We start from the raw sequence: 23,643 nt of genomic DNA, 5'->3' as shown, positions 1-23,643 counted from the left end.
GAGAGAGAGAGAGAGAGAGAGAGAGAGAGAGAGAGAGAGAGAACAAAGATCCTCTACCCTTTCCAATGCCTAAAGGAGGGCTCATAGGATGAAACTCTGAACCTGGCAGGTCTCCAAGCGTGTTCAAACTTGCAGTCCACCTGAGGTAGCTGGTTTGGCACTGATGACAAGGCAAGCGTGGGATGCTACAGAAGAAGAACATCTAAGAGGAGCAGGCAGAAATTATATGGGAGGGAAACACCTAGTTTTTCAAATCAGAGGGAATACATTGCTGTCTGAGTTTTCTTCTTCTTCTCCAATTTAGGCTATATTAAAGCAAGAGCTGCATGATCCTTCCTGCCTGTGCCTTTCTCAAAATGGCAATACTGTTTAGTTTCAAGGCACAAAGGCAATCTTATAAGTAAGCTGAAATCATTTGCAAGACAATACAAAATGGAAATAGGAATACAATACAATAGATAGATGGTAAAGAGGGTGGATCCTGGAACTGCCCACATTCAAATCCCAGCCCTGCCACCTGCTCCCTGTCTCCCTGTATACCTTCTGTGCCTAAGTTTCCTCTGTTTTTTGGTTTTTTTGTTTGTTTGTTTGTTTGTTTGTTTTGAGACAGGGTTTCTCTGTGTAGCCCTGGCTGTCCTGGAACTCACTCTGTAGACCAGGCTGGCCTCGAACTCAGAAATCCACCTGCCTCTGCCTCCCAAGTGCTGGGATTAAAGGTGTGTGCCACCACCGCCGGCCTAAGTTTCCTCTGTTAGCACTAGGTATGGTATTAAGAGCTTGCTGTTATGACTACTTTCAAACTTGTAGGAACTAGTCTTCCCAGCCAGCCTTACCACCCTCTGCAGTTGCCATTAGTTAGGTAGCACAGTGCCCACACATGCCAAGAACTATGATAGAAACTAGAGGATATGAGAAGTGAATGAAGAATAATCCTGGGGTTCAGGGATGCAGCTGTGTAGGAGAATGTTTGACTAGCTTGTACAGGGCCCTAGATTTTATCTTCGGCGCAGTAAGAGAAAGAAGAGGAGGAGGAGAAGGTGGGAAGGAGGAGGGAGAGGAGGATGAGAGCAATGACAACATCCTGTTCTATCCCTTTTATGCTTGCATCTATTAATAATCATGAAAAGTTTGGGGATATGTGCAGTCAAAAAGTACAGGTCTCTAGAAGTGGACTTTGAGGTTTCAGATGCTCAAACCAGGCCCAGTGTCTCCGTCTCTTCTTGCTGCCTGCCGATCCAGATGTAGAACTCTCAGCTACCTCTCCAGCACCATGTCTACCTGCATGTAGATGCTTCCCACTGTGACAATAATGGGCTCAACCTCTGAAATGTAAGCCAGCCCCCAATTAAATGTTGTCCTTTATGAGTTGCAATCTCATAAAGGTCATGGTGTCTCTTCACAGCATCAGAAACCCTAACTAAGACAGCCACGGACTCCTCCCGTGCTCCAGCACCTCTCAGGGATCTGCCATGGAGTCACTGGTGACTGTCCTCCAGTAGATCCCTCAGGCCCAGAAGGCAAAGTGATAGATAAGCTTTTTATCTTTAGACCCTAATAGAAGGCGCACTGAAGGCACTGGACATCCAAGGGCAATTCGGACCCCACTCTTTCCATTGCCTAGCTGCTACCTCCATCAGTGTCACCACCAGCCTACCTGACAGGACCAAGACTTTCCTAAAGAAAAGTCTAAACACAGACAGACAAAATGCTTATATTCAAACATCACCTCCCAATGAGAGGTACCTGGTGTGACAGCTAATCTTGATTGCCAACCTGATGTGATTTAGAATCTCAATGGAAACAAACCTCTACGCATGCTCTTCTGGTGGAGGTGAGAAGGGCTACTCTCCATGAGGGTGGCTCCATTTCAGGTGTGTGTGTGTGTGTGTGTGTGTGTGTGTGTGTGTGTGTGTGTGTGTGTGTAGGGGCCCAGCTGAACAAACACAGCAGGCAGGCCGAGCACCAGCACTCTTTCTGCTTTCCTGTCTACAGATGCAAAGTGACCTCACACTCTTGCTGCAATGTCCACACCATGACAGCCTGTGAGCCACAATAAACCTGCTCTTAGATCAATGGCTAACATGTGGAAGTCAGTCCTTTCCTTCCATCACACAGGGCCTGGGGTTAAAAGCTCATTAGACTTTGACAGGGCATCTTTACCTTCTGAGCCATCTCACTGGTCTAGCTGTGAACATTCTTTCTTGTCTATCTCCTAGAACAGCATCTCCATGAAGATAACATGTTGTGTGTTTTGAAGAATGAAATGTCTTAGAAAACTGCTTGGGAATGTAGTAGGCTCCCAAGAAAAGCTGTTGAATACATTGTCACACGAGACCCAGACGCTGCCTCGACACACTGTAGCAAACTACACTGGACGGATTTTAATACCATTTTCAAGATTTAAAAAAAAAAAAAAAACAAAAAACCAAGCAACAACAAACAAACAAACAAACAACAACAACAAAAAAGCCCGCTGAATCCAGAATCTAAATCATTTGCTCAGGTGAAACAGGTCAGTGAAGGATCAAGCTGGGCCCCAGTTTCCTATTCCCAAGAAGGCAATTTGGTTTTCTGTCAACATGTCAGAGGGTCTCCAATAATGAAAAGAGAAATTCTGACACTTCCTAGGTGTCATAAATAATAGCTCACTCTGCTACATGCTGTGACATCCTTAAGAGCGAGAGAACAGGCCAGGGACTAGGGAAGCAAGCTGGTCTTCATGTTTGGGTTTAGGGATCACAATGTCCAGGGACTGTTAGGCCTCATAATTTTACAAGTATGAATCCTGGAGGCTCTTAGCTGACTGCTTGGTGCCTGTGTGACCAAGGAGGGCCATCACGAGTATTTGTCCAAGACTTTTTGATGAATAGAAACGACTTCCAGATGATCCAGAGAATGAAGAAAAGGTCAGTCTAGCTCAACCTCAAAGTTTCTTCAAATTTGTCAGCGGCACCAGAATCTTTTCAACAATTTACTGGTTGTTTTTATGCGAGGGTGGGGAAATGGAACTTGAGATGCTAACTGCACAGGCAGATCGCCTCTTTTCTAAAATGCTTGGGACCAAACTGATGTGGAGTTCAGATTTTTTTGTGGAACATGAAATTTAATTATATTTCATAAAATTTTAGACACTTGGTCAGAAGGTAATTTTATACAACATTTTGTTTGTTTGTTTTGTTTTTCAAGACAGGGATTCTCTGTGTAGCACTGGCTGTCCTAGAACTCACTATGTAGACCAGGCTGGCCTTAAACTTGGAGATCTATCTCCCTCTGCCTCTCAAGTGCTGGGATTAAAGGTGTGTGCCACCACTGCCTGGCTCTATACAACATTTTAAATAATTTTATGAATTGTACCAAGTTTCATGCTATAGAGAAGTTTCTAATTGTGACATTATATTGGCATCAACATTTTGGATTTTAGAGTGGAGATGCTCAATCTGAAAGATATCGTTCAATAGAGAAACAAGCAGGGAAAGTTAAGGTAACAAATCATTGTGGTAAGCATATAGATTATTAGGGAATCAACAATTAGTAGGATCCTAAAGGGCTCTGTGTCCTACCATAGATCTGCTGGCACGTATATGTTGACTTCTGCACTACACTACAGTTAGAAAGCAGGCCCTGCCTAGACATCCACCAAAAGATGAATAAGGAAAGGAAATGTGTTACACACACACACACACACACACACACACACACACACTCTCCAATAAATCTCTTATGAGATCTAGTGTCTGGTAAAACTCTCTTATCAGAAGCCAGGAAGCAATGAAGGAAAGAAGGGAAGGAACAGGCTGAGTCTCCTGAACTCCTCAGCTCAGCTGGGGACTCCCTCCTCTGGGAGCTACAACACCTCTGCATGAAAATCTCATAATAAGCCGGGTGGTGGTGGCGCACGCCTTTAATCCCAGCACTTGGGAGGCAGAGGCAGGCGGATTTCTGAGTTCGAGGCCAGCCTGGTCTACAGAGTTCCAGGACAGCCAGGGCTATACAGAGAAACCCTGTCTCGAAAAACCAAAAAAAAAAAAGAAAAAAGAAAAAAGAAAAAAAGAAAATCTCATAATAAAACACTTCGCATAATATTTAAAAAGAAATAAAACTTAAAAATGAACTGAGTTGAGGAGGGGAGTCTACATGGACAGCCCAGAGAGGTTAAATGACTCAGTCAGAGGCAGGCAGCAGCAGATGGAGCGAGCACAGCTCTCCTGACTCACAATCCCACACATTATCACAGTCTCATGCAAAACAAACTCTGGGAGGCAGAGTCTGCATACAGCACCTCATGAACCACGGGGCCCAGCAGGAAGTCCAGGCGCTGGCACAGCTCTCCCAGGTTGGCTAAGCTGCTGGCCCTGTGTGCAGCATCAGGATCTTTCACTCCCCGCAGGAAGGTATGGATCAAAGGCTCCCGGTATTTTGAGACCATGTCCCCTGTAGGAAAAAAAAAAATATATCAAGATCCTTCGATTTCAACTCTTCAGTGGTGAAACAGAGACCTTGCCATAGCATGCTACATGATGCCTTACACTTTGCAATGGACATATCCAACCACTAACAGTCATGCTCAGAGCTCGGCATGATGGCTCATGCCTGTAATATAGCACTTGGGAAGCTGGAGAAAGTTTCTGTGTTCAAAGTCAGCTTGAACTACATAGTTGGCTTCAAGGCACACTGGGCTACATGCCTCGACGTCTGTTAGGTACACTAATGTTCTTTAGATATAAAAATTAATAAAGCATCCTTCTACATTTACGAGGCCTGAAGTTTAGGTGCGGGTGCAGACAGACACATGCTGACAGCTGTGGTCCTGACACTCTCCATGCGGGGCTGTGTCTCACTCTGCCCTGTGTATGTTGCGCGCACCTCCTTTGTGTCCCCTTTGCCTGTGAAAAAGGACACGGAGGCAGTAATCGGGTATCACTACAGACGAGGCTTTACTTCTTGTAACAGCAGAAGCGGAAAAGGCCCCAAGCCAGGGAAAGGCACTGCTATATATACCCTAGAGTGACGTGTTCACTTCTGATTGGCTGTTCACTCATCACCCCATATTACGCCCCGGGATGGGCAGTGACTTTGGCCCGATTTCTGCCTTTTGCAACTGCGCAGTCAATTGTTTACTAGTGGGAGGACAGGATGCCCGCGCCATCTTGGAATGGCGAATCACTGCGGCTCCCAACATGTGTACATCAATGTGGACTCAGTGTTAACTCTGCTGCAGTCTGTTTTCAGCATAGGAAACAGAACATACTCAGGGCTGGGGACAGAGCTTAGGTGGGAAAGTGCTTGCCTAGCATGCATATAGCTCCGGGTTGGATCCCTAGCACTGACTGAAATTCAATGTGGTTGAGGCCTGTAATCCCAGGACTCAGAAGAGGCAGGAAGATCAAAGATTCAAGGTGATCCTCAATTATATAGCAAGTTCAATGCCTAACTGAAAATAAAACTGAAGGAAACTGACCATGTAGTATTATAGAGATGCTCTGATCAGCTACTTATTTATTTATTTATCCATTTATTTATTTAGAGATGCTCTGATCAGCTATTGATTGATTGATTGATTGATTGATTGAAGCAGAGTTTCTCTATGTAACCCTGACTGTCCTGGAACTTACTGTGTAGAACAGGCTGAGCTCAAACTCAGAGATCTACCTGCTTCTGCCTCCCAAGTCCTGGGATTACAGGCACCACCACTGCACAGCTCTGATCAGTAATTTGGCTCTGATTAGTAATTTGGTTTTTTTTTTTTTTAACTAAGAACAGAGATAGCATCATCTTCATGAGTATAATCACTATTATTTTATTTTATGGGAAGGGTATTTTGTTGCATGAATATCTGTGCACCACATGTATGCAGTGCTCACAGAAGCCAGAAGAGAGCACTAGATCTTCTGGAACTGGAGTTACAAATAGCTGTGAGCTACCATGTGGGTGCTGGGAATTGAACTCAGAACCTCTGGAAGAGCAGAGCAGCAGTACTCTTAACCATTGGGCCACCTCTCTAGCCCACAGCCAGTATTATTTCACCCAACCTGACCACAGTGTCCCTGAAATGACCTTTCACTGTCACTCACGACTCAGCTCAGTATTGTTCACTGCTCATTTCATACTAAGGATTTGAGACAACTGACAATAGCTAACAATGAAATAAGTCATTATTAAAATAAATTTTTGAGACAAGCTCTCTCATACAGCACAGGCTGTTCTCAAAATCCCTAAATAGTTGAAAAGGATCCTCCTGCCTCTTCCTTCCAAATGCTGGGCACTGTGCCAGCAGTGCCCAGCTTACGTGGTGTTGAAGGTCAAGTCCAGGGCTCTGTGCATACTCAGCAACCTTTCTACCAACTGAGTTACATCTCCAGCCCTAAAGTAAGTATTTCACAACTCTACAGTAAGTGAGGACTGCAGACATCCCAAGCTAAGTATAGTTATTGCAAATGAATTCAAAATTGAGTTTAGTAATTCTTGGTAGCTAAGTCAGAAAGGGAAACACAGCTCTCATTATCCAATAAAAGAAGGAATAAAATTTAGTAGCAGAGAAAAACCAAAGGATGAACACTAAGGAGTCTCTCATCAACTCAATCAGCAACTCCTTTTTGGGGTGACAGGTTGGGTGTCACTGGCAGGGCTGATAACTGAACTAAGGCCTCACACAAGCCAGGCAAGCACTCTACCACTGAGCCACATTCCCAACCTGGTCCAGCAAATCTTGAGCACCAACAATATCTCAATCATGTTCTTAAATATCGCATTAGCAGTGCTGGAGAGCTGGCCCAGTGGAGAGCAGTTCTTCCAAAGGACCTGGGTTTGGACCCCAGCACCCATGTCAAGTGGCTCACAGCTGCAGGTACCTCCAGTTCTAGAGGCTCTAACCTTTTCTGGCCTCTGTTGATACCTGCACTAATGTGCATATATCAGCATAATTAAAAATAAAGTTAAAATCTTAAAAAATACAATAAACTGTAAATAAAATTTCCAGCAGAAACCAACCCTATGAAAAAGAAGAGAAGAAGAAAAAGAAGAAGAAGAAGAGGAGGAGGAAGAGGAGGAGGAGAAGGAGGAGGAGGAGGAGGAGGAGGAGGAGGAGGAGGAGGAGGAGGAGGAGGAGGAGGAGGAGGAGGAGAAGGAAGGAGGAGAAAGAGAAGGAGAAGGAGAAGAAGGAGAAAAAATTCTTTTTACTATTTTAAAATTATATGTATATGAGTTTCCATGTGTGCATATATGCACCATGGAGTACAGAAGAGGGTGCTAGGTCCCTTAGAGCTGGAGTTACAGGTGGTTGTGAGCCACCATGTGAGTGCTGGGAACTGAATTTGTGTCTTCGCAAGAGCAGCAGGCATGCTTAACCACCTAGCCACCTCTCCAGCCTCTTAAAATGTTTTTATTTTGACTTAAGGTACACATTTTGACTTAACTTATTTGTTTATTTCTTTGTTGTTGCTGTTGTTTTGAGATGGGGGTCTCCCTACATAACCCTGGTTGCTCTGGAACTTGCTCTGTAGACCAGGCTGGCCTCAAACTCAGAGGTCCCCATGCCTCTGTCTCCTAAATGCTGGGATTAAAGGTGTGCGCCACCACTGCCTAGCTCCAATTTAACTTTAAAACTAACATTTACTTTTCTAAAAAAAAAAAAAAAAAAAAAAAATTAAGCTCAGTAATTTTTCTTTTTTGAACAAAAATTTAACTGGGTCACTATCTTGGTATCCAGCATGACTCCTACATTTACATATTCTCTTTTTAAAATAATTCATTCATTTTTATGTGCATTGGTGTTTTGTCTGCATGTATATCTGTGTGATGGTGTCAGATCTTGGAGTTACAGATGGTTGTGAGCTGCCATGTGGAATTGTCCTTGTCCTCTTGGAAGAGCAGTCAGTGCTTTTAACCTCAGAACTCTCTCCAGCTCTCAAATTTACACATTCTTTTACACACACACACACACACACACACACACACACACACACACACCGAGGACTTGCAAAAAAAGCTAAATCATATTTAGATACCTGTTAACCTACTTAAAAAACAAAAATAAAACCACTACTTCCCCATTAGAAGCTTGGGAGGATAGGTTGTATGCTGAGTATTTTGTACCTATTGGCCAATTCATTTAATTGTAAATTAAAATCTGAGATCCTAAGATACCCACTATTATTCCTTGTTATCTGCTTAAGCAACAAACTACAATTATCCCACCCAGAAAGCATTTTCATTTCTTTGTTTCCTTCACCTAGATGCGATGCTCCCATGGCTTTGTAGAATCTTCCTGGAGTTACCAGCCTCTAAACCCTTCCCAGACCTTTTGTTTGGACAATGGAGCACTAGTGCACCCCCTCACCCCCAGCCCCCACGGGCAAACATTCACTGTTTTCTTCTCTTATGGGTTTCATGAAGAACAACTCTCAAATTTCCCACTACTACTTTCAGGAAGTACTTTCTGTAGACACCAGCCACAGCCTAAGACATGCCTGGAAACTGAGGCTGGCGCGGAGCCCTGCTTCCTAGAGCATTTTCCAACAGCTCAGGCAAGCGAACACAGTGAAGCCTGGGTAGGGCCCAGTCAGCCTGTCTGTTACATCCTACATCTAAGGGCTTTTACTTCACGAAATGGCAGTAGGGCCTGGCTATCTGCAACTCTCTTTCTACCCTGAATTCAGCAACCACCTTACTAAGTTGTGTGTTTAAGGAAACTATGGAAGAATTTAAATTTGTTTGAACAACTTCCTAAAAGCTTCATAAAAAGAAGGTACTTTAGTAGGTGAAAAATTAAGCTCACAGTGCAAAGAAAGCAGAGAAGAGTTAACCCCATCTTGGACTCGCCTGACTAACAGTGTCAAATAGTCAAAACCAGTGTTTTACTTGACTAAGTTAGTAACTGCAAAAAGGAACAAATACTTTTCCTCAGGCTGGATTCCCATTACTTTAGGCCAGGCACAAGGCTGTAGGGCCTCATGACACTCCAGACTACTCCTGCTGATCCAAAGGGGCAAACAGGAGACAGGATGATAAGATCTGATCTGTCACCTGCTGCTCTGTCCTTGCTGTGATAAACTGACTTGTTGCTATGTGTCCCAGAGTCAACACTGCAATTCTGTCAAGGTCACAAGAAAAATCAGCCCAACACAGCATATCTAACAGGCAGGATTTCCTCTTTAAAAGCCATTTAGAAAAATAAACAATTAAACTGTAATTAGCTTTTGATGGAATTCATCGTTAAAAAAATCATGGGTAAATTTTGATCTATTAACAATTACTTTTTGGCCTTGAATGTTCCTGAGGCTGGGGGAAAACACTTCTTTTCCAATTTCACTCTCCTTCCCTTTGCACACAGCTGCTGACAAAGACGAGCATCTTGGAGAACACAGAGGTGCAGGCTAGGTGGCAGTGAACCAATGCTGTGTGTACCTGAAGCTGTGTTAGCTGCACTTTTGCAGGCCAGGATGCTCTTTACCCTTGTTTAAGCAACTAGGATTTTGAGGTAGATTAAAACAACAACAACAACAAAACCCAAAAAACAAAACCAAAAAAAACCCCTTTTAGCCTTGAGTTACAAACCACAAAAGTAAACTTGAAAAGAGGTTGCTACCAAGTTACCAAGCTACTTTCAAGCTGACTCGGTTCCCAAGCAGTATTCTCTTTCTTTCTGACATAAGGACATTTACTTGGCTCCCCATTGAGAACAGCAGGAACTTCCGTTCTAAAACAAAAGGGCATGACCGTAGCCAACTGACTGCTCCACATCTCTGACATTTCAAGGTCCTTATACTCTTCATATTTCTTTGTTTAACTTTATAAGGCATGGGCGGGAGAGAGGCAGTGCTTAAGTCTTGAAAACAGTAATAAACACAGGGCACAATGGGAGTGAAGGCCTTCAGTTCTCTGACAGACACAAATTCCCACTCAACAGCCTGGGCGAAGGACTGGAACCCTACTCATTCCAGATTGCAGAGAACAAGACTCTCCACTTCTTTCCTAGTTTTGTTTCTTAGTTTCATAACTGAGTATTTGTGATTTCCTAACCAGAGGAGAGGACTGGTAAATGGCCCATGAGAGCACAAAGGCTGTCCTGATGGGGCTTGTCAGGCAGGCAAGTCACAGGAGTCACTGGGCAGGAATGCTGGGTAGTCCCTAGATGGATTCTCCCAGTGTTGTCTACATGTCAGGGCCCACTCTTCTCCCTACGGCTGATGATCAGCCACTTTTTCATTCCTCACCACCCTCTTTCGTAAGGTAATGGAACCAAGAGGTGACCCTGAACCCTGGTAAGCTAGCTAGGATTTCCGGGCTCCTTCTTGATTTTGTTTCAGGGCATCTTGTTACTTTATCACATGGATGACCTAAGAGAGAGTGATTCAGAAGCAGATTGAATGCATACTTTGACAGGCTTTAGTGAGACCATGGCAAGATCCCTATGAGACAAGGTATAAAACACACAGAAGTTGAAATGGGTAGGAGAAATGCAGCCTAGACATATGTCGTTAGTACCAGCAATCTATCAAGAATGTCTCAAAGATGCTGCAAAAACATCTTACCTCCAAATATTTCTTTAAAAAAATTTAATTATGTGTATATGAACATGTCTGTGCATATGTATGCAGTTGCCTAAGGAGTCAAGAGTCCTTGGAAATGGAATTATAGGAGGTTGTGAGCTACCTGAAATGGACACTGGGAACTCATGGCCTCTGGAATCTGGAGGAGTGTTACACACCTTTAATTGCTAAGCCATCTCTCTAGCCCAGTTCCAAACATTTCTACTACTAAGGTAGCTGAGTGTTTAAGGCAATGGACTGGCAAATAGTTCATTACTAACTATACTGATTTGGAGTCTAGTTAATCATTCAAAATCCATTCCTATGGATTAGACAGCCCACTAGTTAAAAATGCAAAATAATCCTACAATAATAAATAGGAAGCTGTCATCTACACAACAACAAATGCCTTGACTGTCTTTGTTTGTTTGTTTGAGACAACGTCTCAAAAATCTCTAGATACCTCAAGCTGGCCTTGACCTTCTGGTGCTCTTGCTTCCACCTCCAGAGTGCTGGGCTCACAGTTTATATACCGCTGGGGACAGAATCCAGGGCAGCATGCACACTAGACAAGCATTCTACCAACTGAGCTACATCCCCCTGCCCCAGCAAATCTTAATACACCCCCCACTTGCTGTTTATAAGCTGTGGAAGAATGAAAAAGATTTGCAGGTGGAACAACTTTTGAAAACTGATTACTTTCTTCTGATGGTCAAATCTGCATAAGGATTTGTACAGAAAGGTTTTAAATGGGAAAGAGAAGAAAGACGAGGACCAGAGGTGCCGAGGGAGGACCGAGGTCCTAACTCATACATCAACTGGCAAAACTATGGTTTTTTTCCATCTCTTCAGAGAGCAGGGATGCACAAATAAGGAGCAGAGATAAGTATCTTCTTGAGAGAGCCAAACAACTACAGGAAATTCTTTGTGTCAGTGGGGTTCCTGGCAACACAGTATGCTACAGTCATTAGGTTTCAACAGGAGGGGCCCAGAATGTGTAGTTCTGTATTAACTAAGTCAGCCATTCTACTTCAGCTGCTCACTGACACCCTGCCCCAGATGGGCTTCACCTGTACAAAGGCACCGTGTGCAGAAAGTGTGTAGTAAGAAACTGTACCAACAAGACAAACGGATCTGTTCTCCTGAAAAGGGTGCCCCAGGCAGAAACTTACTTCAAGGGTAGAATTCAAAATCCAGAAACATGATCACAAAAAGGAAAAACTCAAATGTTAAGTTATTTTAAAAGATGAAAGAGGATACAAAAATCTAGACTTAAATGAAGATCTTTTTTTTTTTTTGCATTTGGTGATGATGAAAGTATTAAAACTTTTCAGATGATTTAATGACTTTAATTTGCTACATAAATATTCAAACTTGTTCAAGCATGCCAGGAGTTAGTGAGCTTCTTAATAGTGTGTCTGTGTTGCATGTGTGAGCGTGCATGTGTGTGTGTATGCACATGTACTCACCTGAGTGTACATGTGTGCATGTGCAGGTGCACTCACCAGACTGTGCGTGTGTGTGTGTGTGTGTGTGTGTGTGTGTGTGTGTGTGTGCAGGTGCATTCACCTGAGTGTGCATGTATGCATGTGCAGGTGCACTCACTTGAGTGTGGTGCAGGTGCACTCACCTGAGTGTGCATGTGTGGAGACCAGAAGTTGATATTAAATGTCTCCTTCTATTGCTCTCCACCTGAGTTTTGAGTTAGTGTTTCCCAGTGGACCAGGAGTTCACCATTTTGGCTAACAAGCTCCTGTCCCGCACACAGCCCTTCAGTGCTGGGGTTACAGTATGCGCCTCATGTGGCTTTTACACAAGTGCCGGGGATCCAAACTCAGATCCTCACACTTTGTGGAAGCATATCACAGCTGAACCCCAGCCTCCAGGTTTATCATATTGACAAGTACAAATTAGGAAGTCCATGGCCTAACACTATATAATCTTATGCTTAAATTACTAACAACAGGGGGCCTGGAGAGATGGACCAGCAGTTAAGAGCACTGGCTGCTCTTCAGAGAAGCCAGTTCCATTTTCAGTACCCACACTACGGCTCCCAATTGTCAGTAACTACAGTTCCAGGGATCTGATGTCCTTCTTTGGCCTCTACAGGCACCAGGCAAGCACACTGTGCACAGAGATACATGCAAGCAAAGCACTCATTCACACAAAAAAAAAAAAAAAAAAAAAAAAAAAAAAAAAAATCAACAGAGTATCTTTCAAGTGCTGAGAAATCAATTCTTACTATATGAAGTTCTATCAGATAAAAATTAAATAGTATTTTCTTTCTAGAGGAATAGGGTTTTTAAATCAGATCTTTGGTTTAGCCTTTTGCAATTTGAAAAGTCAAAATAAATGCAAAAGCCTATTTCACAATTTGCAAAGAGAAGAGTGAATTGGGTGCCTAAGTGTTCCACATTCTCTCACACACACAAGGAAGCAGAGTCTAAATTGGAATAAGGGAATGAGCTGGTAGAAAAATGTATGAGAATACCAAAAATAAAAACAACAGAACAAAATCCTGAAACATGCAGGCACAATTAGTTTGTTAACTTTAAAGAAAGGATGCCTTGCCAACAGCATCTGGTCCCTTCCAAGCAGTGACTCATGTAGCTGGTCATTTTACAGAAAAACTGCAATTCCTACTCAACCGCTCTTTAAAGAGATCAAACTATAACAGGTAAGGGTTCCACTTCTGAATGTAGGCTACAATGCTTGATACTGAAAGAATAGACTGAAACCTAACACAGGAATAATTCAGAACAAAGAGTAACTGGTGAGAAGCAAACACTGAGGATTGCCAAAGAAACACTGTGAACTCCGGCAATGTTTCCTTCCCTGAGGGTCAGGCCTCTCCATGAAGGCTTCTGACTGTGAGCGCTTTCAGCGGCTACTACTGGGCCACAGGAAATCTGTAATGACGGAGACTGTTTTGATGGACTTTATCTGTGGGCACTGCAATCGGCACTGAACATAATTACAAGACTGTGACACAAAAGATTGTTCTTTCTCCCCTTGCTTCCCAACCATTTTGAACTGAGAAATTCATTCCAAACTTACGAGATGTAGAAAAGGGCAGTGGCTTACATCTGGCTTAAGGGCCACAGTTTTGGAACTCTAGCGTCCCTACACAAAAGCTCCTTCTCCTCCTGTTACAGAGATAAAGCCCTCGTCACTGCATGGTCGCCAATGTGCACTCTGCCCCTAAGACTTTGTTATTACCAGTTCGTTGTTTTTCTACTTTTACAGTATAATTTTAAAACTAAAACAAACAAACAAACAAACAAACAAACCAGTGTGGCACATGCCTTTAATCTTGTGGAAGGCAGAGGCAGGAGAATCGCTCAGTCTGAGGTGAGCCTGATCTACAAAGTGAGTTCCAGGACAGCCAGGGCTACACAGAGAAACCCTGTCTCAAAAAACAAACAAACAAATTTAATTTCTGTGTGTGCCTGAGTGTTCTATATGTGCACCACAGAAGAGGAAGTCATATCCTCTGAAACTAGATCACAGCTGGCTATGACCCATCACGATGGTGCTGGGAACCTAACTTTTTTTAACTGCAAAACCATCTCTTCAGCCCATTGTCTCAACACAATTTGGTTTTATGACGTTTTTACCAATAATAAATACTCTTACTAAAACACACAAAGTCAGACTTAGTGGCTTTGCCTTTTGGGAGGCAGAGGCATGTGGACCTCTGTGAGTTCGAGGCCAGCCTCTTTCACGTGTTGAGTTCCAGGACAGCCAGAGCTACACAGTGAGATCCTGTCCCCAAAACAAAACCAACCAACCAAATGTTGATTTATGTCAGTTTGGGCAAAGGGCAGCATCTTTCTCATCTGAGTCTCTGGTCCACTGTGGCTCTGAGGAAGTCACTTACTCTTAGAAGCTCTCACCTTTCCTCCAGAAACAGTAACTTGAGGAGCAGTAACAAAACCAGCTGCTGTGTGAGGACACACATTTGAAATGCCTAGCCCCAGAACTGGATGGAAGGATCATACACCTCAGGGACCGAGGGCTGCTTACTGGGAGCATGAAGAAATGTGAGCCTCTCACAAAAACAAAATGACAAGCCACAGTTATCTACCCTGACCAGGAAAGGGGCTGGTTCTAACAACTTTACATGTATAATCTGGTTTAATTTTATAACTGCCCACTCAGGTAGTAGCTGCAATTATCCATAATTTACAGAAAGGAACAAAGAGATTATGCAACTTGTCTACACCACTTCATGTTAAGAGCCAAGAAAGAAACCCAAGGCATCGTTACACATGTCACAATGCACACCCCCAATAAAGGCTGCCCAACATTAAATCCCACATACATCAAATTCTTATTCATGTGCCCAATGGCTGCCACAGTAGATGCTCTAGCCTCTCTACGTGGGTATCTGAAATTCCCACGCTCAGAGTTAATACAGGGATACATGTATCTCTATGACATTCTTATATTGTACATAGTTTCATATATACCATTTCATTTGAGACTTTCTTTTCTTTTTTGTTTTTTTGAGACAGAGTTTCTCTATGTAACAGCCTTGGCTGTCCTGGAACTCACAGAGATCTGCCTGTCTCTGTCACTTGGGTACTGGGATTAAAGGTATGCACTACCATGCCAGGCTCATTTGAGTCTTTCAATATCCTCTGAGAACAAGAGTTGTTAGATGAATGGTAATTCTATATCCACAAGATATTAAACAAAAAGAAAATGGCAGTCTCTCAGCGCATCCTCTGAACTGCTATAATAGCTATTTTTAAAATCAATTTTCAACACATTACATCTAGCCAAATCCTGAGCTCTCTGTGCCAAGAAACATCCTTACAGCCTCCCACCTGTCTCTCTGACTCCAAGCTCTCCCTTTTCCATCCATCCTTCATGCCCCTGCCAACTACACCTAAATCTCTTATACGTCCAAATTATTCTGCTCAGCTTTCAAGATCTGTAGTATGGCACCCCATCTCTATCTAGCTTTATAGCCCCAAAGTACCCAACACTATTCGCCACAGTAAGCCAACAGTGGAAATTAAGAATAATAAAAACAGGGGTAGGAGAATGACTCAGTAGTTAAGAGCGTATTCTACTCTTTCAAAGAACCCGAGTTCAGTTACTGGACACACACTGGGTGCTCTCACAACTGCCTGGAACCCTAGTGAATCTGATGCCTTCTTCTGGCTTCTGAGGGAACCTGTTCTCACATGTACACACATCACACACATTTAAATAATAATGACAGTCTCAACTATATACTAAGTTCAGTGCTAGCCTGGGCTACATTAAGACTCTGTTTCAAAAAATATATATATAAATGAGGGAGGAAATCATCTAACATGTCTAGTCTCCACATGCATGTGTGACTGTACTTGCATAAACATGTGAATACATGCACACTAATGCCACAAACATATACTCACTATCATACAGACACCCAACACAAACACACAACAGACCACACACACTAAATATAAAAAAGAAAGAATGAGAAAAGGATGTGAAAACAAAGCTGAGGTTTTCCGTCTCCAGCAGCCTGAAAACCAACTCCCATTAACAAAATGAATCAAACTGAAAGTGGTTTTGCCTTCAGCTAATTCTTCAGATGACCACCATACAGTTCGGCTTCTGTGACCACAGTGAAGCCCTGCCTGGGCTCCTACTCTACAGAAACTAGGATATAATATTTGTCACTTTAATTGACCATGTTTCCAGGTAATTTGTTTTCCAATAGTAAATTCTTAGAATAGGATGAAATAGATATAGAAGACAGAAACCAATAAACCAAAAAGGCAAAAACCAATTGGAGAAATGAATGAGACTAAAAAGCTGGCTGTCTGAAAAGGAAGCTGCACTCAATTAATAAACCTCTAGCTAGAGTGCACATGTTGAAGGGCAGAAAGAGAATGTTCAAATTACCAACATGGAAAATGAAGCGAGGGAACATGACTAAGCCTACAAACATCAAAATGATGAGAGAATACTAAATCATTTTATGATTAATTCAGTAACTTAGATAATAGATAAATTGCTTTAAAGACATTAACCAGTAAAACTGACTTAAAAAGAAAAGAAAATCATACAAAAGAAATGTTAGAACCTTCAGCTGGTCATGGCGGCATATACCTGTGACCCCAGAACTTGAGAGGCTGAGGCAGAAGGGTTGCCACCATGGGGTACATAGTGAATTTTAGACCAGTCTGTACTTCAGAGTGATATCCTGTCCTAATGAAAAACAAAACCTCTCACATACTGAGAAATAACAAATGACTTCACAATTAAATTCTATTAAGTATTTAGAAATAAACAATGAACTCTATACAAAATCTTTTTAAAAAAATAGAGCAGAGGACAATTCCTAAATCAATTTTGAAGACTAAATTGCCCTAAAACAAGCCCAAAAGAAGGATATAAAGAAACCATACCCACTTCAGAAAAATCTGAGACTATATACCATATAGTCCTTTCACAAAAAAGGCACAAACATGTAACAAAATATGCTTAAGCAAACCAGTAGTAGACTAGAATAAGTAGGTTTATCAAAGAATACAATAGCTTAGCATTAGGAAATCAGTCATGAAAATCCATTAGGTAATAGAAGCAAAGTGTAAAAAATCATGAGCAATCTCATTACACATTAAAAGGAAAAAAAAAAAAAAAAAAAAAAAAAAAAAAACAATCAAAACCAAAACTCAGTGCCAGGTGTAATTGTAATATCCACAAAGCCACATGCAGGAGGCCATGACAGGAAGATGATGAGTTTAATGCCAGTCTAGGCTATATTAGCAAAAGGATGTGTTTATTAAAAAAAAAGTACAAAAAAGTGTAAAGCTAACTGGACAAGCTACCTGATTAGCCTTTCATAATGGGGTGTGTGTGTGTGTGTGTGTGTGCACACACACACATGCAGCAGAACAACAGAAGACTTGCTTAGAATCCATGGGGCCTTGAGTTCAACAAACACAGCACTGCAGAGACAATAATCAACTCCTTAACATTATTTACATTTAAACAAACTTATGTGTGCGTGTGCACACATGCGCATGTCACAGCATGCTTGGCTGTCATGCATCTAGTACTACTACCTACTGCCACTCATCTATATGCAGTCAAGCACTGAGCCCTTCCATTAGCAACAACCTTCTAAAGGCGACTTACTTTACCATCCTTTGCATAGTCAGTACAAGTCATTTCAGATCAAAATGGATTAGTGGTGGAGTTGCTTTTTGGGTTTTTTGTTTGTTTGTTTTGTACTGGAAATAAAACCCAGGACCTCCCACAGGCTAAGTAAGTACTCTTCCATTTGGCTACATCACTAGGCCACACTGGGTCTGTCTTCCTCCCTCCCTTTTCCTTCTTTCTTTTTTGAGATGGGGTCTCCCTTTTTTAAGACAGGGTCTCCACAGATAGCTCTATCTGGCCTGAACTTGCTCTGTAGCCCAGGCTGGCCTCAACCTTCCTGAGACCCACCTGCCTCTGCCTCCCAAGCCTTAGCATTAAAGCTATGTCACTATGCCCGTCTTTTATTTCTCTTTTAAAATTTTATTGTAGATTTTATTTACTTTTATTTATTGTGTGTGAGTGGTTTGTCTTCACACATGTCTGTGTGCATGCAGTGCCCACAGAGGCCACACAAGAGTGTTGGATCAACTGGAACTGGAGTTGCAGAGTTGTTAGCTGCCAACAGGGTGCTGGAAACAAGGTCCTGTGGAAAAGCCAGTGCTCTTAACTATTGAGCCTTCTCTACAGTCTCTGGATTCATATTCCATATTTCTTTCCTCCCCCCCTCCCTCTCCCCTTCCCTCTCCCTTTCCCTCTCCCTTTCCCTCTCCCCTTCCCTCCCTTTCTCCCTCTCCCCACCCCACCCCCCACCCTTAGTTCTTGCTTTAGACAGGGTCTATATTGCTCCGGTTGTCCTGGAACTCATCATTATGCTGACCAGGCTGGCCTCCAGTTCAGAGATCCGCCTGCCTCTGTCTCCCCAGTGCTGGGATTAAAGGCGTGTGCTAACACACTCGGCTTCATATTTCTTAAAACAAGACAATTTTACTCTTTGCAATCAAAACAAATGATAAAATAACTTTCACTTTGAAAGGACACAATTTTAGTTGAATAGATGGTGTGAATTGTGACATCATTCTGTAAAATATTATGTAGCTGTTTAATAGTCATTCCTCATCTTAATTACCAGACTAACACAACTGGAACTCATCACAGCCTGTTAGAAAAAAATCCAATCCCAGCTGCTGCTCCAGGGTTGTGAGGGACTGGTCTCAGGATTCAGTGGCAGATACCAACATGTGCACGAGAGAAAGTCCCTTATAAACAGCTTCCCAGAGATTTTAGATCATCTCTAGATGGCTTATAGTAGCTACTGTAATGTACATGCTATATCAATAGCTCTTCTATTTTATTGTTTTCAGGATAATTGTAAGAAAAAGTTTGTACACACATTTAGTGCATAAATTTTTTTTAAAAAAATCTTAAAAAAAAAAAATGAAAACCAAAAATGAAAAAAAAAAAAAAAAGAAATCTTCAATCTATGGTTGATTGAATTCAGAGAAACTGAACACATGGATATGAAGGCTGACTATGTTCAATTTTCCTTTGTTTTCTATAATTGGCTGAAAGAAGATGGGTTGTCAAAGCAGGATCTGAGACTGAATACTCTAGTCTCCGGACAGATTATAGGTTTTCTAAAATCAGATTATGGGCTTTAGCCTGGAGTTGGTTGGGCTGGGAGAAACATGGGTCCTAGGTTGCTCATCACTTGAATGAACCTTGAGGGGCAAAGCGATTGCTAGCCTTAAACATAAGATCCAAGCCGGCAGCATAGAGAAGGGTTGGCAGAAAGTTTTGCAAGTTTCGACAGTTAGAAATACACCCTAAAGCCCAGACCCACCCTTTTTCTGGACTACAGTATGTTGAGAGAAGACATGGTTTTGCCTTGGGATTCTGGGTAATTCCACCTGCCATGGCATATGCCAACGAAGATCCATGATTGAGTCCTCTGCCCCACCCTCATTCAAACTTGGATTCTTGATGTCCTACAGGTAAACTCCAGATGGAACAGCGTGACCTCAGCCTTCCACTCTCCTCTTTAGAAGTCTAATGCTCCAAACGGAAACCTGTCTGAGCTTGCTAATTAGAAGACTATGTCCTACCTCTAAAAATAATTAAGAAGTGCTATTCTTTCTGCTTCATGGTGACACTACCAGACTGTAGCTGCTCTCACAAGAGGCTCTCCCTGAGTCACGCATCCCATGTTCCCTGGTTCACTGAGGAGCAAAGGCACACAGTGGGAGACAAATGGCTGGGTTTGAAAGTTTAGTTGGAAGCCATGGAAGCGTTTTTTATCTGGGAAACATTGGCAGTCTCATTTGTTGCTGCCAAAATGCACATTTCTGAAAAGAAAACGTCGCCGTAAAAATGAAGCCTTAGAAGCACACATGTGCTTTAACCTAGTCATTTCTTCCTAGGAGCCAATTCTAAGAAAGAAATCAAAGGTTCACCAGACGGAGTGAATAGAAAAATCAGCAGCATTCTCCCTGTAATCAGAAAGAAACTAGCATCAGCCTAATTAGAGAACATCTCCCTAAAAGATATCTAAATTAAATCACTGCCCATTCAGGTCATTGATTATAACACAACTGTTAACCACTGTATTTTTAGGAAGGTATCGATATAGAAATGTACTCATGAACTAGAAAGGGATAGCTTGAACTGAGAGTTCAAGGCTAGCCTTGACAACATTGCAAGACTATTAAAAAGAAAAGGAAAGAGAATGAGAGAAAGCAAGCCAGGAAGTAAGGGAGAAAGAAAGAAAACAGGCTTCAGTGGAGACTCTGAAAGTAGAGACACTTGCTGCTAAGCCTGACAATCTTGGGACCTTCATGCTGAAAGAAGAGAACTACTGAATGCTGCCCTTTGACCTACACACACAGCACTCACACAGACACACAGACACACATACACATACATGCATACACATACATACACACAGAAAAACACAGAGATACATGGAAAATACACCACAGAATAAATAAATAAAATGAAAGAAGAAAAGTATTCATAAATAATGTTAGATGAAAACAAGAATATATGTATAAATATAATTCTGAGAAAAAAAATGATGAAAACCTAACCTGAAGGCTGACCCTGTAACTCAATGGTAGAGATCATGCATGCACGAAACCCTAGGTCCAGTCCCTAGCATCATCCAAGAAAGTAAATTGTAAACCAGAGTGGTTACTTGCAGTTGGCAAATGACAGAAGAAAGTTTTGTTTCAAACTTTCAAATACTTTTAAAAAATGATACGAAATGACCTTGTGTTACTATATAAATGGGGGATGAGAAAAGGTCTATTTATATATTTTAAAATAAAGTAATAAATTAGTCTGGGCTTCAGCCTTTAGCTCTGATCACAATACTGTTCCCAAATTGTACTAATATAAAGGCTTGTGGAGGTGAGCCACATCCATGATGACCAGATCACATTTGGCAAGGTGTGCATGTGTGTGTGCATGTATGTCAGTGTGTTTGTGCATCTGTGAGTGTATGTGTGTGGTGGGGTATGCATGTCATGGTACCCGTGTTGAGGTCACAGGACCACCTTAGGTGTTAATTCTCATCCATATTGCTGGGGAGAGAATCTCTTGTTTGCCACTGATCAAGGCAGGCTGGTTGGCCTGGGAGCCTACAGGGATGCGCCTGTGTCCACTTCCACCTTCCTGTTGAAGTACCAGTCTTACAGACACACTATCACATCTGATTTTACATGGGCTCTGGGAACAAAACTCAGGTCCACAAACTTTTGAGCTTGAGGCCAACTTGGTTTAAAAAAACAAAAAAGCAAAAGAACAAAAAACAAAACCAGGTGACAAATTCGAATTTGTCACTCTGGTTTAGCGGAGCGGAAGTCTGCTTAGTTTAGTGCAGCTGAGGTCTGTGAGTGTCCGGCCTGGTAACATATTACTCACACTTCTTCCCACCTTTCACCTTAAGCCTCTGCTGTGAGGAAAGACATCTCAGAACCATAGCAAAGTTACTTTCCCAGACTGACCAGCCATGCTGTGCTACACGCAAAACAAAGCAAGCGAACAGCAACACATGTCTCTGCACACATTGCCACAGCAGGTCTGTCTGCACAGTGCCACAATCAGGTCTGTCTGCACACTGCCACAATCAGGTCTGTCTGTACACTGTCACAGCAGGTCTGCAAACTGCCACAATCAGGTCTGTCTGTACACTGTCACAATCAGGTCTGTCTGCACAGTGCCACAGCAGGTCTGTCTGCACACTGCCACAATCAGGTCTGTCTACACACTGCCACAGCAGGTCTGTCTGCACAGTGCCACAGCAGGTCTGTCTGCACACTGCCACAATCAGATCTGTCTGCACACTGCCACAGCAGGTCTGTCTGCATACTGCCACAATCAGGTCTGTCTGCACAGTGCCACAGCAGGTCTGTCTGCACACTGCCACAATCAGGTCTGTCTGCACACTGCCACAATCAGGTCTGTCTGCACACTGCCACAGCAGGTCTGTCTGCACACTGCCACAATCAGGTCTGTCTGCACACTGCCACAGCAGGTCTCTCCCCACCACTTCCTGTCACCTCTAGCTGAACTCAAAGCTCCCTGCTCCAACTTCCAGCTACCATTAAGTGGCTACTCAATAAATGTCTGAGTTTGTGTGTCTGCCTGTCTCTGTCTCTATTACTCCCTGCCTGCCTCCTGCCCCCAGGATCTTGCTATGTAGCCCAGGCTGGCTTAGAACTCCTGACTCCCTGCTTCAGGGTCCTCGGTTCTAAGAGGACAGTCACACTTCAGTAAATGTCTCTGAACTGAACTACAATGTCCTCATTCCCAAGATGGAGTGGGTGGGGAAATATTCAAGATAAAGAATTTTGAACATTAGAAAGAACAATGAGGAATTTGTGGTTTCAAATTTGATAAAAACTAAATTCAAATTCAGAGAGTGGTTGAGTATCACTACAGGCAGAATTGTTAATAGCTTTGCATCAAATATTTGTGACCCAAGCTTAAAAAGGAGCCACATACAAATAAAAACCAATGAGTGTGACTCAGTGGTCAAGTGTGTGCTTCGCTTGTGTGAGGTCCCGGGTTTAATCCCAGCATCAAACCCCAAAATTCAGCCGAACAAAATGTAAAAAGCAAAGCAAAGCAACAACAATAATAGAGTCAACCTTCATTTCTACCCATTCCTTAGCATGAGAAACCAATGTATCCCCTAAGCACAGGGGCCATTTAGTAGTTCAGCTTCTGATCCATTAAAGACTAGAAGGAAGACAAACGGTAAAGCACAGAGTTACTTCAAAGGTGGTCACAGGCTCTGAAGGCAGGTAGCAGAAAGCTATCCCTGCAACATTCTGAGGGTATAACTCAGTAGTAGGGCCCTTGCCTAGAACACACAAGGCCATGGGTTTGATCCTCAGCAACCCATAGCAAAAAGAAAAATGTACTAACATGATTGGTAGAAAATAAATGAAGTTAGCTGTGTATGAATTTCCCAAATGTGAGAGAATTTGTAGATGCTTTATGGAAATGAATGAATACTTCTTTAAAAGATTTATTTTTTAAATTATGTTTCGGGGGGGGGCTGTGTGTGAGGAATGGGGGTATGTGCACATAAGTGCAGGGGACTGTGGAGGCCACAGCCATCAGATTCCCCTGGTGCTGGACTTACAGGTAGTTCTGAGCTGACTGATAATGGGCGCTGGGAATCAAACTCAGGTCCTTGGGAAGAGCAGCACATACTTTTATCTGCTAAGCTATTTTTCCAGCCCCCAGGAATGAATATTTTTTATGAATGAGAAACTAAGCCTGATAACTGGAAATGTGTCTTAGGTTGTGTGACATGTCAGCATATACTTTGGGCACCAGAAGAACTCCCTAGGTTGAGGAACAGGAAATTTGGAATATGTCATTCATACAAAGATGTTCCCCAGAAGTTTACATAGCTGTTAAGCAACTGCGGAATAGGTCTCCTTTAGTCACAGCTAGCCTCAACTTTACCACGTAGAGGAGGATGCCTGGGTCTCCAGATCTCCCAGCTCCACCTTCTTAGTGCTAGGATTATAGTTGTGGGTCACCACACCCAGTTAAT

The 23,643-nt window shown here is 42.6% G+C and overlaps 1 protein-coding gene across 1 annotated transcript in view; it reads right to left on the bottom strand.

Annotated features, from left to right (window-relative positions):
- Positions 1-23,643, bottom strand: part of Tango6 (transport and golgi organization 6 homolog) — a 175,439-nt gene that overhangs the window by 45,138 nt on the left and 106,658 nt on the right. Inside the window, exon 16 of the mRNA XM_034522335.3 lies at positions 4,280-4,431. Within this exon, the coding sequence (XP_034378226.1) occupies positions 4,280-4,431 (152 nt within the window). The remainder of the gene's footprint in view (positions 1-4,279; positions 4,432-23,643) is intronic.

This window comes from Arvicanthis niloticus, chromosome 18 (genome assembly GCF_011762505.2).
Source record: "Arvicanthis niloticus isolate mArvNil1 chromosome 18, mArvNil1.pat.X, whole genome shotgun sequence".
NCBI classification, from domain to species: Eukaryota; Metazoa; Chordata; class Mammalia; order Rodentia; family Muridae; genus Arvicanthis; species Arvicanthis niloticus.
This window is presented reverse-complemented; position numbering and strand designations above follow the sequence as displayed.